We start from the raw sequence: 15,290 nt of genomic DNA on the forward strand, positions 1-15,290 counted from the left end.
GTATTGTCATAAAAAAAGTATCATATAGCTTTCTCTTCCGTGTACTTAAAGATGAATAAAATTGAAAAATGTAGCGCAGTGACGGCATTCTACTGGAATAAGTATGTCAACCAGGAAAGTATGTCAAATTCTTCCGGACGTATTGTGCCGAGGGAAATATAAACCTTCTTTTTGAGCACGATGTACTCTTTCATATCGGATTCATAACTCCAACGGCTCCGATAAGAGATTGCTTAATTAAATTTCTTATTACGCCTATAATACATTAGGATGCACTATTTCAACACTAATTTGTACCAGGGAATCTCTGTTTTCGATACAAAAAATGCATTTTAGTTATGAAAAGAAATTGTTGAATTTCCCATATGACAACTGCATACAACCCCTCGAGTCTCTTCCCTGTGAGAAGAGAAGAAGTGAGATTCTCACCTTACGATTCCTAATGATCAGTCTTCTGAGGATCAGTCCCACACCGACCGCGATGGGGAAAACAACGAGAGTTGCCAAGATGTAGCTGACGACGGCAACCGTCTCCTGGGTAGCAATGGTATCGCCATCGTGTCTCTTTGAGATCACTTCACTGATGTTCACCGCATCTCTCGTAGCACCAACCATTAGCCCCGGTTCAAAGAACGTCCTGTTCAATTCCGCGGGATAGACGGTAGAGCCATTGAAATCCGGCAAGGAATAATGATACGCCGGTCGATGTCGGGTCCGGTTGTTCGCTCCAACCTGTCCGGAGGAGTTCGAAGCCCTGGTGTTCGCGGTCGTCCCAGGATCGCGGTTTCCCTCGGGACGGTCTTTGCGACCCGATAGGCCGGCCTCGATGGAATCAGGAAGTTCCCGATGGCGAAGGATGTCGTCGCCACTTTTTGTACGAACGCCATGCAACTGTGGGTTTGCGGTCGTGGTTTTAGAAGCGGAGACCCCGTCATCAGCTCTCGCTCTATGAGCCTCCGAGTTGTGCGCCTTTGTGGGAAGATCGAGGGAAGTCGAAGCGGTTCCACGAGTCCGAGAGTCCGTCGCGACGCTGCCGTTAAAGATGTCCGACGTGTTGTACAAGTGCATTATAGGTAAAACATCGTCTTTGTCCTTGTTCTCGTCGGATAGGTTCCTAGCTCTGACTTCCGGCGACCGCTCGCTGCTCTTGCGAGGGTCTTTGGAAACGGCTTCCTGAAAGGGGGAAATGGTCGGAGCTTCCTGGGGATCCAGGGTAGGGTTCTCGGTGGTGACGTCCAAAGTGGCGGGACCTTCGGGCTTTGCCGTGCTGGAAGAACGGTACAACTTCTGAATCTCCGACGGATCTAATTGTTCCGCAATTCCGAATGGCCTTTTTGATTCCGGCGGAGACACGAGAGGTCGAGGGTCCGGGGATTTGGTGGTGTTGGCAGATTTTAGAACGGCACCGTCGTCGGTGGAGGTTCTATTGACGTCCGTCAGGATCTTGGGAGTAACCGGAAAGACAGGAATCGTCCCGGGAGTTTCATCGGGTTCTCTAAAAGCTTTCGTCGGCATCTCCGAGTGCTCGTCCGTGGACTTCGTATCGCTCTCGCTCGACGGCCGTTTACCGACGTCCTCGACCCTGACACTCTCCGCGGTGCCGTTTTTCTCCGCATCGCTGATATTCCCTCTCCCCGAGGGGATCCCATCGACTCGCTCCCTGTAAACTTTCTCACCGCTTTCGCCCGTTATCCTCTTCTCTTCCTCGTTTCCAGGCTCGACCAAAGGCGCGATTATTTGCTCCCCATTCTCTCGAGCCTTCTTCACCTCCGCATCTCCCATGCTCTTCACGGTAGTCCCTTCCTGCTCGTTTTCTCCCATAAAAGCCGTCCCATTGACCGGCACCCTCGCAGAAGCATCCTGCGCAACTTCTCTTCCCGACTCCTCCCCCATCTCAACCTTTTCCTGGCTCTTCAACTCTCCATCGGAATGTCCAACCTCCTGTAGCCCTTGCCCGCCGCTCGCATCCTTTCCCCCCGTGTCTTCGATTTCCCTCTTCTCCCCCGCCAAACTCTTCACCTCCTCTTTCGCGTCCTCGCCCGCTATCTCGTCCACCTCCACCTTGATCACTCTATCGCCGACCTGAAAATCCTTCGCCGACTTGTCAGGTGCCCTATCATGGGGACCGCTTCCCCTGGTAGCCGTCCTCTGGTTCAGCACGGCACTGGCCGACTTGGCCAACACTCTCCTCTCCTCGTTTCCGTCGGACTCCCGGTTCCTGGGTCTGGTTCCCGTCCCCGCGACGCCGGACCGACTTCCGGTTCCGATTCCGATCGGTCCACTTCTGGGGAGCGCTCCCGGCCGGTGGAGACCGGTCTTTCTCTTGCGCTCGCTCGGGTTACTCGCTGCTGCTCCTTCAACGGCCGTGCCGGCACTGGGTTCCGGCCGTGGATGCGCCGCCTCTATACCGGCCGGCCGACTGGTCCTTATCTCCGCGGCGCTCCCGACGCCCGGCGTAACAGCGAGGCGCTTCTCTTCGCTTAACCCAGGTCCGGTATAGTTGCGCAATAGGCGCGTCACGTTAGTTATCGTGTATGCGTACACGTGCTGCAGCGCCGTCAGGACGGCAGGTGCCGAGGTACTGCCGACCGCCGGCGAAGGTCTCGAAGAGGGAGACGGGACTTGCCGAGGATTCGGGGTGGAGGGAGTCTCACCTGGCGCGACCGAGTGCGACGCAGAACTCAAAGCTTTAACGGGATTTTCGCCGGTCGGCGTTGGGGAGACGTTGGTGCCGTTGCTGGGAAGTGGGGACTCCTCCGGTACCACTATCCTGAGGGGCTCCGTGGTCTCGCCCGGTGGGGTTGGGGTGGATGTGGAAGCTGACCTAGCCTTGCTTCCCCTGATTTCGGGCATTGTCTGCGGATTCCCGGCGTTTCCGGGCTTTGCGCTTTCGACTGGAGGACCGGAAAACGTATCGAGAACTGTCGAACTCGTAATTGCTCCCGTTTTTTTGCGCGGCTCCGTCGTCTCGCCCGGTGGAGTTGGGGTGGAAGTGGGAGCTGACCTAGCCTTGTTTCCACTGGTTTCGGGCATTGTCTGCGGATTCCCGGCGTTTCCGGGCTTTGCGCTTTCCACTGGAAGACCGGAAACCGTATCGAGAACTGTCGAACTCGAAATTGCTCCCGTTTTTTTATGCGGCTCCGAGTGCTGGCCGTCCATGTCCGTCTCCATCGGCTCGGAACGGAGCTCGATCGTCGTTCTTTTGCCGGCGCTCCCGTTGACTGAGCCTCTTCCCGGGTCGTTCTCCACCAGGGGACCCTTCAGGTTCCTTAGGTTCTTTTCGTTCTCGTGGAAAGTTTCAGAATTGACGGCCTGCTGCCTCGTGCTCCTATCTTGGGCGTTGCCGTCCTCGCTTTTTGGACGAGTTTCTTGATCTATCGCACCTTCTGGATTTCCGTCCCCATCGGGCAGTCTCTTTTCTCCTCCTCGATGCCGCTCTACCTTTGGAATCTGGGTCGGCTCGTCGACACTTTTCGTGCTGTTGTCGTAGGCTGAGCCTCCGTCTCTGGTGGCGTGAGTGAACGGGTTTGTTGGGAATTTAGCCGCTCGGGAATCGGTCTCGCTTTTAACGCTACTTCCTGCCACCGTGGAATTTCTGTTATCGCGAGTTGGAATGACGTTGGACACGATGGTAGGATCGGATGGCCTAACCGGTGGTTTTCGGTAATAAAGACCGCTGCCAGGACTCCGGAAAGTGTTCTTGATTCTTGATACTTTATTTCTCTCCACCGTTTGCCGTTCGACGGTGATGTTCATTTCCTCGTTCATTATGTCCTCCAGTCGAGGGACGGTTGATGCAACTGTTGCACCGAATCGCTTCGAATTGTATCTCTTCCGAGAGCTGGAAACGGTCGGGGCGGTAGACGTTACCTCTACGGAGTTACTGCTGGTGGTATTAGGCGTTTCTGGGTGGAGCTTTTGCCCGAAGTAGAGAAACTGAGTCATATCTTCAACAGGGATGTTACTCTCCACTGGTCTAAAATGATTGTACAAAGATTCCGGCATGGACACGGTATTCCTCCCTTTGACCTCGTGATCCTGATTCTTTTGGGTGATTAAAGTTCCAATGGAAGGATCTCTGGACACCGAGTCTCTATGGGACATCCTTTGACTGCCCAGAGTCGTGCCCTCCTTATCTTCGCTTGGCCATATCTTCGAGCTTTCGTTGCTCGAGCTTTTTGACTCCGCGATCTTCCTGGCGGGTGTTGGGCCATTTGTTGTAACGCTTCGATTTTCCTTCGTGGAATCCAATGCCTCTGACCCAACCTTGAACGGGATTTGTTTCGACGGTTCTCCTGATTCTTCTTTAAGGTCTATCTCCGTTTGAGATCCTGGAGGAGCTGCAACGTACATCGCGTGTCTGGACTCCTGGGCCTCCAAGATCTCAGCTGTGTTCTTGGTCATGCTTCCCCGTGGTCTGGCTGTTCGAATCGGATTCGGAATCTTCGAATGGTCGTTCGACCTCTGACCCAGAATCTGTCGCCTACGGGCTGCGAGGATGTTACGCAGTGCTTGTTCTCGCTTCGCTTTCGAAGTCGGCAATTCGGCATGCGGCGAATGTCCCTGTCGATGAACCTCCATAGAAGGATCTGCAACAGACGAGACAGCACATCGTTAGATGATTCAACCATTTTAGTCCAACTGAAGGAACGATCAATTAAACGTGAAAATAAAACATTACAAGGGAACACACCATGACATGCCATTGGCATTAGCGAAGTTAAGGTAAAGTGAAACCCCCTCAAATAAAATATATGGGATTACCCACACGGAACGATATGTAGCAAATTCATGAATGGGTCGGTACGCGTATTTGGAGGTTGCGGTCATGTACAAGTATTTCTAATCGGACGAAAAGGTGAACGAAGGGTAGACGAAAGAGAACAGTGGTTCAATTAACTCGAACTGCTGCTCTGCTCGGTCACGATTGCCGTAAGACGTGAGACCTCGAGAATCTGACAGAAAGCAAGTACTCCATGTTTCAGGGTCGTGTTCTCTCGGGCAAGTTCGAAGATTCGACCGTCTCGGTGCCGTTACAGTGCCGTTCAGTGCGGTAATGTTAATTTGCTCGTATTTCTCTTACCCACCGCTTGTCTCGTTAGAGTTCATGAAACCCGAGATGATTCGCTCCCTGAAGCGAGCCCCGTTTCCCTCAAAAATGAATTTAAATGCCTTTGAAGACAACGGTGCTTCCTTTAGGTACCCACAATTACGTCGGCAAGTCGTACCGACAAGTCACGAAATTTAAATCAACCGGTGAGCAGGATTTCACGTTTTTGCGTAATGAGCGAAGCATGAAGAGCAAGCATATTTTTGCTTGTGTACACTTCGTTTATTGTGAAAGCTCGGTATCAACATTAAATGGATGTTTCTGCACTTCAAGGAAACGGGAAGAGTCGAGTAGAAGAGCACGTGAAATATAAGAATGAAAGGAGTTGCTGGGAAAAAAGCCTCTGCATAAACATCTCAGCAATGCTCCCGAATACTTAACGAAATTAAAAATGCCGTATATACTATTATCGGCGTGCAACTCGCACTTCGTGGACCTTACTTTACATGGACCTTCGAATCGCATACTTCGTGCGGGAGTTGAAGGGTACAATTATTAAGACAAGCAAAATCGTCAGGCTTCGTATTGTCGAAAGACGAAATCATCGAGTGGTATGGATCGATATGGTATATCATTATGTCAAAACCGTTAGCCGAGTTTACTTCTGGACCGCGTCGGGGGATCTTCTATCGACAGGTGGATACCGCCCGAAACTAATAACCGCTCCTTATCGATTTATCGTTCGTCCGGCACGACGATGTTCCACCTTGCGAGCGAAACCTCGAGCTCGACCTCCCTCGACGTGGCTTGGCCATGGGGATGAGGAGGCATAATCTACGAGCCTGGAGGTCCCAGGTCGAACGTCTCTTCGAAGACGATCTCTATCGAGACTCTGGACGGGTTAACGTTACAAAACGACCACCGAACCTCCACGGTCTCGTGATTTCCAGAGCCCGCGGATTCCCGATGTCCGCTCGGCGAGCGGATAATTGCGCGGGGCAGACCTCGTTATAAACCCGCGGGACCATCGAAAAAGGAACATGTCAAGTCCTACAGAGTATAAGACACCAATTAAAACCCGATCGTCTGGTACCTTTGGATGTACTCGTNGATCGTCTGGTACCTTCGACGGATGTTCTCGTGATAACGTTCAGACTTCCGGTATAATCGTACAAATTATACGAAATTCGTAGAGTAACTCGTAGTCATTTTCTTCCCAAAATAACCAATGATCTAGGGTGTAAATTTACATGGGAATTATTTTCAGTGCAGCTCCGGCTCCTCCCCGGCGACGTCCAGGTCGAACACCTTGGGATTCTCCAAGTCCCTGGAGCGTTAGGTCCCAGGATCGTCCAGGAAGGAGCATCGCATCCCGAAGCAACGAGCGCGACAATGGATCATTCGTCTTGGTCCCGATGGAGATCACGATGCAGGACAGGTCGGGTCGCTTCCTCGAGTACCCGCCAGAGGGTGCGCCAACCTCCGAGCCGCGGACCACGTGGATCGCGCGAATCGCTCGGCTCGGCTTTGCACTCGGGCGAGTGCGACTCCTCTTTTGCGGTCAGGGGCTCGGCCGAGGCGTTTCGCGCGCACGCGGAATGGCGGATGCCGTCTTAGAGAGGATGCGAACCAGTTGAACCAGTTCGATTCGCGGAGCACCGGAAACGTCGCCTCGCGCGACCTCGATCCTTTCAGCTTCGTTCGCCGAACCGACCGCGCCGGATTCCCACGGGAATGCTGCCGAGAGGTCGTGGATAAGCGGAGATTCGACGCGTTTCCGAGACTAATTGCCGAGGGCAGGACAAAGCCCGGGGCGCTTTGCGCTTGATCGAGGGTCCCGAAGGATCGGTGATTACTCCGATTGCGTGCTATCGGAGCCTCCGCGCGAAAAACACCGTACTTTAGGACGGGGAATCAAATTGCTCGAGAGAGAGAGCTTGGGATTCAGCTTTACATCGGCCGCATTAATTGCATTATCGCAATCGAGTAAACGGCGGAAATTTGGTAACTGTCGCGGTATCGCGTGTACTTTCGATTCCCTCTTATATGCGTTTTGTCATACGGATAAATGTAATCGTGCAATTCGGAAAGAGGGAATGTACTCGATGGCTCGCTCTCTGTGTACGTCAGTATTTGTGATGTAACGTACAAGTACAAATTTGGTAACTGTCGTGAGGGATACGTGGAGTATCGCGTGTACTTTCGATTCCCTCTTATATGCGTTTTGTCATACGGATAAATGTAATCGTGCAATTCGGAAAGAGGGAATGTACTCGATGGCTCGCTCTCTGTGTACGTCAGTATTTGTGATGTAATGTATAAGTACAAATATCGCTGGGTTTTCAAAACAACTCACGGATACTAAATGTTACTCAACAGATACTCTACGAGTACAAAGTCAGATCCCACCACGATATGTAATTATTCTTCCGTTTAACCGTCCGCTGATGTCACGCGACGTGAAAACCAAAGTGGGCCGTGCTGGGAAATCTTTCCACTGAAAAACTTTTTATTAAACAAAGCGAGGCTCTTTTGTACCTGGAAACGTCATCGATGAGACCTCGATTCTTTTATCTTTGTTCAACGAAGCCACCGCGACAGATTTTTACGGGAACGCACGCTCGAGGCTGAAGATAAACAATGATTCGATGCGTTTCCGAAACCAATTATCAAACATACATTCGAAGACAAAGTCGAGGGCATAATGCGTTCGATCAAGGACTCGATGGAATTTACAATTCTTTTCCAAGCAAAAATTGCTGATACATAAGCGACACGATCAACAAAAGCGTACTGCAACACTTAGCTGCTATCACTGAAACATTGTTGGCTAATGTTATCGCGTTAAATGCTATAGAAATCATCAGGGACTGCCGATTATTTTACAGTAGCTTCCTCGGTATTTGTTTTAACATCCAATGCCTTAATTAACGAGACAGATAATAATAGAGCTACGAGATTTAGTGAGTCACTTTCTGCCGATGATTTGGTCGACAGCGGTTCCAATCGCTTGCACTCAGCAAAATTTCTGATGCATTACCAATTGTTGTCGAAACGACAACAATGAGGTGACTCGATACTGTGGTATTTCAACGAAATGCAGCCTCGAAAGAAGAAACACGTGAGCAGTTTCTGCGTTTCCGAAGCTAATTATCGGACGTGTATTCGAGGACAAAGTCGAGGACACGGCACGCTCGATAGGGTCTCGATACAATTTGTAATCATTTCTCAGCCTCCGCGGTTAAAAATTACTGATATGTAAACGACAGAATGAACGAGTAAGAATGGGCTGACAATACTTGGGTAGAACCAGTGATTCCATTAGCATGACTGATGCCAATCACCCACTCTTAATAGTATTTCTTAGACATTACCGGGAACAGTCAGAGCAATGAGTATCTCGGTGATCCAATAACGTGGAATTTCAACGGAATGCAGCAACGAGGATAAAAAAAGGTATAAATTCTGTTTCCGAAATTAATTGCTAGGTGTGCAGGGCAAAATCGAGGGCATTACACTTTCGATCCGGAATTCGATGCAATGCGTAATTATTCTGCTTGACCACGCAAAAATTGTCAATGCATAAATTGGTCCAATACCGTGGAATTTCAACGGAATGCAGCAACGAGGATAAAAAAAGGTATAAATTCTGTTTCCGAAATTAATTGCGAGGTGTACAGGACAAAATCGAGGGCATTACACTTTTTATCCAAAATTCGATGCAATGCGTAATTATTCTGCTTGACCACGCAAAAATTGTCAATGCATAAATTGGTCCAATAACGTGGAATTTCAACGGAATGCAGCAACGAGGATAAAAAAAGGTATAAATTCTGTTTCTGAAATTAATTGCTAGGTGTACAGGACAAAATCGAGGGCATTACACTTTTGATCCGGAATTCGGTGCAATAATTATTCTGCTTGGCCATGCAGGAATTGCCAATACATAAATCGCTGTACCGGCCAGCTCGGGTCAACTGTCCATTACGAAGCTCGGCTGCAACCAGCGGGACATTACTTGCTTCATGCTAATTAATTCTCAACCTTGTAGTAATCCGGTCGGATCATCGGCCATTGGTATCTAATGTTGTACCGAGGTTTAGTCCGTGACTCGGCCAATGACTTGACCGGCTGTTCTACGAGGCGTTTGTACTTAGCCATTAGTACATAGCGTTGCTGAGATATTGTCGAGTGTCGTCAGACCGAGGGCGACAGCAATGACCCGACGCTGCCTTTACGACAGTTAATGCTTGAAATATTGCTAATTATGACTGCCTTATTTCTTTCGCGTAATAAAAAATAAGTATACATACTTGGTATTCATATATACATTTAGAGTATTTTATTACGCTTTTAGTATATATTGGAAAATGTTAACCGAATGAACAATTCCAACACCTAGCAATACCACTGTTGTCAGCAGATTCCTTCATGGTCATCGATGTCTAATATGATTACGTTTATCCAGGTTAAGTCTCACCAAATATAAAGTTTATCCCTCTAACCATAAAGCAAACTTACATAAAGTCTCTCGTGCTTTATTTCGGAATTCTCCCCTGTCTACGGTAAACCTTTCGAATTTACAGCATCCTATTTCTAGGATCCCAACTTACGGTTCAAGAAATTTGCTGCGAGGTGTCATGGAGACGATAGACGCCCCAAACAAAAGACAACAAATAGATTCCGATATCCAGGTAAGTCTTGAATGTTGAAATTTACGACAGGTGGCTTCGGAGGTGCTAACCAGCGATTTCGGTGTCCTTTTCATCCGTGCTCCATATTCCGAGAAGATTTCTGAAAGGGTCTGTCAGAAAGGCAAGATGGGCGGCCAGCGATTCTGGACTTAGCGAGTCCGAAATCCGCCGCGAAACATCGCGTCCCGTTTAACGAGCTGACAAGCTGGACTTTAACGTCGCCGTAAATTCGGCTCGTTACAGCTGTATCACTCGGTGAATTTTGAGCGAGCCCGGAATTTTTACCGGGGCTGGAATCCCGTAGGGGCTGTCGGGTATAAATCCCCAGGGGCAAAGAAGCTCCCAGACCAATCATTCGACGTGCAGCTCCCGCTTTTGTGGGCTAACGGTCTCCGGGACCCACTTGCGTTTGATGCCTGTAAGTAATGTTGTGGCGAACCCATTACCGACGGATAAGGGTCAGTTTATGCTGGTCTACTCATCTCTTTAAGACGCGGGAATAGGCCACCTTGTTATTTATACAATTCCGCGCCACGTATGTTACATCGACGTTTCGTGATTTATCTACGGGTACATGTACGCTGCATTCCGCCCGAAATTTATGAAGTACCGAGAACCCAAAGCTGCCCTTAGAGTATGATTCAATGAGGACAAAACATGCCCTCGAATCGCCATTCTGCTCTGCAGGGGTCTGATCGACAGACTCGAGGCCAGTCGAGATGAGACTCGAATCCAGAGCTAACGTGGACATGAAAAGTCAAAGTACTCCAAATATGAAAAATTTCATCGCCCCAGAATATGTTCTTCCAGACTTCCGACTAAATTAGAATAGACTAGAAGTCCGAAAACCCAAAAAGCCTTCGGTCATTAGGCGTAACATCGTTCTTATCAGGGTATGCAATTGCACACGGTAAATCTCCAAAATGACATAAGTACTTCATAAACTGAAATCGGACAGTCGCTTTTGACCCTGGCTTAACCTCGACATATAACAATCCAACAATTGCTTTGCACAGACCAAGGTAAACCGACACAAAGCATGAAACATGCTTTGAGTATTCTTTCCATAGGTCACGTCACAAGTTCTTTGATTAACGTAGGCCTAACAATTGAAGTAATACAAAGAATTCGAGTCCTGATGGTCGGATTATGTTGTTAATTTATGACGTTCACATTTCAGTGGACTAAAGTTACCCGAGTAAGGCCGATTGTGTTTTATACGTATCATGCAAATAGATCTGACTTGCTGCAGTAACCTAACGCGTGAACAGTAGCGCGATTATCAACATTTCCCCGAGAATGGTCCAGGAATGCGTAAACGTTCGCAGGTTGACATACGTGTAAACGTTTCGCTGCAAAGTCATAATCACCATATCGGTACAGGGATAAAAAGTATAACGTAATAAGTCTTAATTGGAATTTACAGCGAAAGGCCAAGAGCAAATATTCGTTTGTCGTTTCAAATTCACAGGAAATTCCAGCAGATACAAAGAACGCGAATTTTGAAAAGACGCCTACAAAGCTGATGGCATACAGTTTTCCCAGATCATAAAATCATTTTTCGTGTCCTTTTTCCCTAGAATATAAACTATTAGTAAAAGAGTATTAGTCAGGATCTGTGAAACTGTCCCAATGTCCAATAGAAACGCGGTTCTATTCCTTATGGTAACCCTTGGCATCGCTTATGCAGGATGGGAGGGCATTGATGTCTCCCAGTGTACCTCCTAGACCAGCAGAGCACTGAAATTTCTTAGCCATCTCCCAATGTCCATTGAAAACGCGGTTCTATTCCCTATTCTAACCCTTGAACCGCCACCCTTCGCAGAAAGGGGGTCCTACAATCCTTCCTAATCTCCATTATCTGCTCTAGAAAATAATCGGTACATGCCGAAGTGATCTTTTGTCTGTACCTCCTAGACCAGCAGAACCCTGAAACTTCTTAGCCATCTCCCAATGTCCAGTGAAAACGCGGTTCTATTCCCTATTCTAATCCTTGAACCGCCACCTTTTGCAGAAAGGGGGTCCTACAATCCTTCCTAATCTCCATTATCTGCTCTAGAAAATAATCGGTATATGCCGAAGTGATCTTGTCTGTACAATGGCGGACATGAATGCCTCCTCTGCAGATACGGCATCGCCTGTGCAGGATGGGAGGGCATTGATGTCTCCCAGTGTACAATGTGGACATGAATGCCTCCCCTCCAGGTACGACATCGCCTGTGCAGGATGGGAGGGCATTGATGTCTCCCAGTGTACCTCCTAGACCAGCAAAGCACTGAAATTTCTTAGCCATCTCCCAATGTCCATTGAAAACGCGGTTCTATTCCCTATTCTAACCCTTGAACCGCCACCTTTTGCAGAAAGGGAGTCCTAGGAAGGTTCGTCACGATTCCCAGCAACCTGCACATACCGAAGATGGCAACGCGGTATCGATGGAGCGGATCGCTTCGGATCGACGCCGATCCTCGCAGGATGTCCCTCGGGACTCGTCGTTCCCGGAACGATCGTGCCCCGGGCTCCGGGACGTCCTGGACGATGTAAAAGGAAAATGGCAAAGTATCACGGACGGAGTCGGGGGTTATCGGCGCAACGTGACCGCACGAAGGATCATAATATTTTATGCGAACACGTGTATGAGGAAGGTCAGTGCTGCTCCTGTTCTTGTAGCGGGAGTAGGATATTCAGCTCCGTTCGGTCCCCTGACCGAACCGGAATACAATCGTACCGGCGTATGAATCGCGGCACACCGGAGTACCGGTGTACCGACGCGCGACACGACCGGTACCGGTACCAGTACCAGTACCACCACCAGTACCACCACCACCGGTATGCAGGTCTTGTCGCGGATCCACCGTGCCCGCCGAGGATCGACCGAGATTATGTTTTGCGCGCGAGCGAGCGACATTTCTTCGCCTTCTTTCCGCTTTTGTCAACCCCAATCGTGCCGCTCTTAAGTCGCGTCGTCCTTGCGCAATGCGAATAACGAGAGCAATTCTCGTCAACCGAATTAGCAATTCCGCTACCCTGATTTTCTTGGATACGACGATCAAATTCGTAAACGCCTATATGTAGAACGGGACGGTATACCGAACATGTACCAAGAGGGAAATGTGTAAAGCGTAGGTACCCAGGATATGTTTGTAGACGCTTGCAATTTACGCTAACTTCGGACTGAAATTTTAATCCGACACTTGTACAGGGTCATAGAGTTCGGTACTCCAAAGAAGAGGATGGCAAGATAGACATACGATGCGATATTATGGCGATAGGAATGTTCCACCCTGATAGAGTAAGAATCACCACCTTGGGGTAGTTCTCTTTAACAATATGAAGCAAATGGGATTTTATGTGTAATAATGTTTTGTTGGGCTGCACTCGTGTTCAGCGGCAAGCTGTGCCCGTGTTTTCGCAGTAGTCGACTTTTATTATACTTTATTGCAGGTGCAGGGTGCATAAATACCGGGGTCTCAATGTGCGACCGAACCACTACGCACGGGTACTGGTTTATGATACCTGAGATAAAATAAGTACATGCATTCACATTCGGCAAAAATTGCGCTTTGTGTATGAGCGAGCATCATTTCTGTCGATTTTTTCCGATTCCGATCCAGCCCTCTGCATCGTTCGTGCCAGCCACGAACACGGCGATATGCATACAGGATCTTGAATCGGTTTTCAGATCGAAACGCAATGCAGGCATTAATCATCCCTGGAAGAAAAGGCAAAATCCTGATGATTTTTATCACCGAGCAGCGTGACAAAGTGAAATACTTCGACATCAAATAAACCGAAGGTATTTTGTTGCCAAGTTCTTAGGGCCTTATTGGGCTAAGCCATTTCGTCTTCAAGGTGGTCTACTCTCATTCAATTTTGTTGCACCCGTTGTGTGCATAAATACCGGCGCATCGATGTGCAACCCAGTCGCTATGTGCGCGGGTATGCGAGACTAATTACAAAACGACCATGTCTGCCAAGGAACGATCGAGATTATGTTTTGCGTGCGAACGAACGCGATTTGCTCGCCTTTTTTGACGTTTATCGACCCCCTACGTCGTCATACCCTACAATCAATAATGGCAGCTCGTTGGTGTACGATCCTGAACTTGAACGTTATTTTCTACTAAAATTTAATGCAGCAATAATAAGTAATTTAATACAAATCCATATAGTGGTAATGTGGCCCTACATAAATCCACATATCTACCGCCTTTTCCACGGTAACACTTAACCACCTTTGACGTGAATGTACACCTTACATTTCACTTTCATTATTCCGTACTTCTTCGATCATTGCGACTTTTCTAAACTGTCAATTATCATCTAACTCGAATTATGACAATTTTCGAGAGCGATTAAGCAAGTTACTTAGCCGGCAGTTGCAACGGAAAATGTATTAACAGGTAGTGCGTTTTTATTTCGTGTTTTTAGAGTAAACGTATTACGTAAAAAACGTTTGCAAATATGCCAATAGTGTGCATAGGGTGGTTTTTAATAACTTGCTTGAGACAAGACTGATTTTAATATGTGAACGTAAGGAAATTCAGTATCGATTTCATTAAAGTAGTCGGCTGCAATTGTAATGATTATTGCAATTGCGGAAAATTTACGTTGTAAGCATTTCGGAATTGTTCTTGTTTTCAAACCACAGATTGCACGTAAGTACGCGGTTTAACACCGATTCTTCGTCATAATTGCACATCTCGTAAGAGATCAGCGTACAGAGAACGCGATATTATGATAAAATTAAAAGTAGAGAAGTATTACTCTGTATTATATCCCTTATACACGACGAAAGCATCGCAAGGTGAGCAGTAACCATATTAATGAGATGAGTTGAACCTTGATGTTGGTGTTTCAGTCTCGGACATGCTGTACTTGCAGACAATAATTGCATTTGAGAATTACGATAGAGTACGCAACCGATAAACGCCATGCTAACAACAACGCCAATGGGCTAGGAAATCCTTAACTTTATCAGGATCCTGTAAATGACAACAAAATTGCCTCGGCACTGCGGCAAACTCTTGGTAATACATTATATGACCAAGATAAGTAATCTGACGACATTGAGGGATACAACGTTATTATTTATGTCATAATTATTAGGTCTACTTCTGGAGTACTATATCAAATAGTTTATCTCTATCATCTTGGTCATAATCGCGTCATAAATTATCTTAAATGGTTCCGGAAAGAAAAAGAACTTTCTTTCCATTCATAAAAGTCAAAGCTCGAAAGACTCTTGTATCTTAATTCCAGTATTAACGAGTTACCATGTGCATATGATGCATCTCTACAAATATTTGTTAACGGATTAGACGTTCACCGGCGTAACGAATGTCTAGGTTAATGGACACAATAAAGTGGACGAGCGAAGCCATAAAGTCATGACAACTGAATTTATATCTCTAATATAACAGATGATGATGTTTGAGACAAGCGAGGTATATTCTCAAATAATATATGCGAACCGACCCCAAACATAATTAAACCTACGCATTGCTAGAAATCAACTCTAAACCATGTTGACAATCCTCATTACGTAT

At 47.6% G+C, this 15,290-nt stretch overlaps 1 protein-coding gene across 3 annotated transcripts in view; it reads right to left on the bottom strand.

Annotated features, from left to right (window-relative positions):
• Window positions 1–15,290, bottom strand: part of LOC105703850 — a 210,809-nt gene that overhangs the window by 29,359 nt on the left and 166,160 nt on the right. For all 3 annotated transcript variants that reach the window (XM_012432554.2, XM_012432553.2, XM_012432556.2), the window contains one exon: window positions 430–4,589. In XM_012432554.2, coding sequence (XP_012287977.1) covers window positions 430–4,589 — 4,160 coding nt within the window. The remainder of the gene's footprint in view (window positions 1–429; window positions 4,590–15,290) is intronic.

This window comes from Orussus abietinus, unplaced genomic scaffold, assembly GCF_000612105.2.
Source record: "Orussus abietinus isolate OABI.00-Male unplaced genomic scaffold, Oabi_2.0 scaffold32, whole genome shotgun sequence".
NCBI classification, from domain to species: domain Eukaryota; kingdom Metazoa; phylum Arthropoda; class Insecta; order Hymenoptera; family Orussidae; genus Orussus; species Orussus abietinus.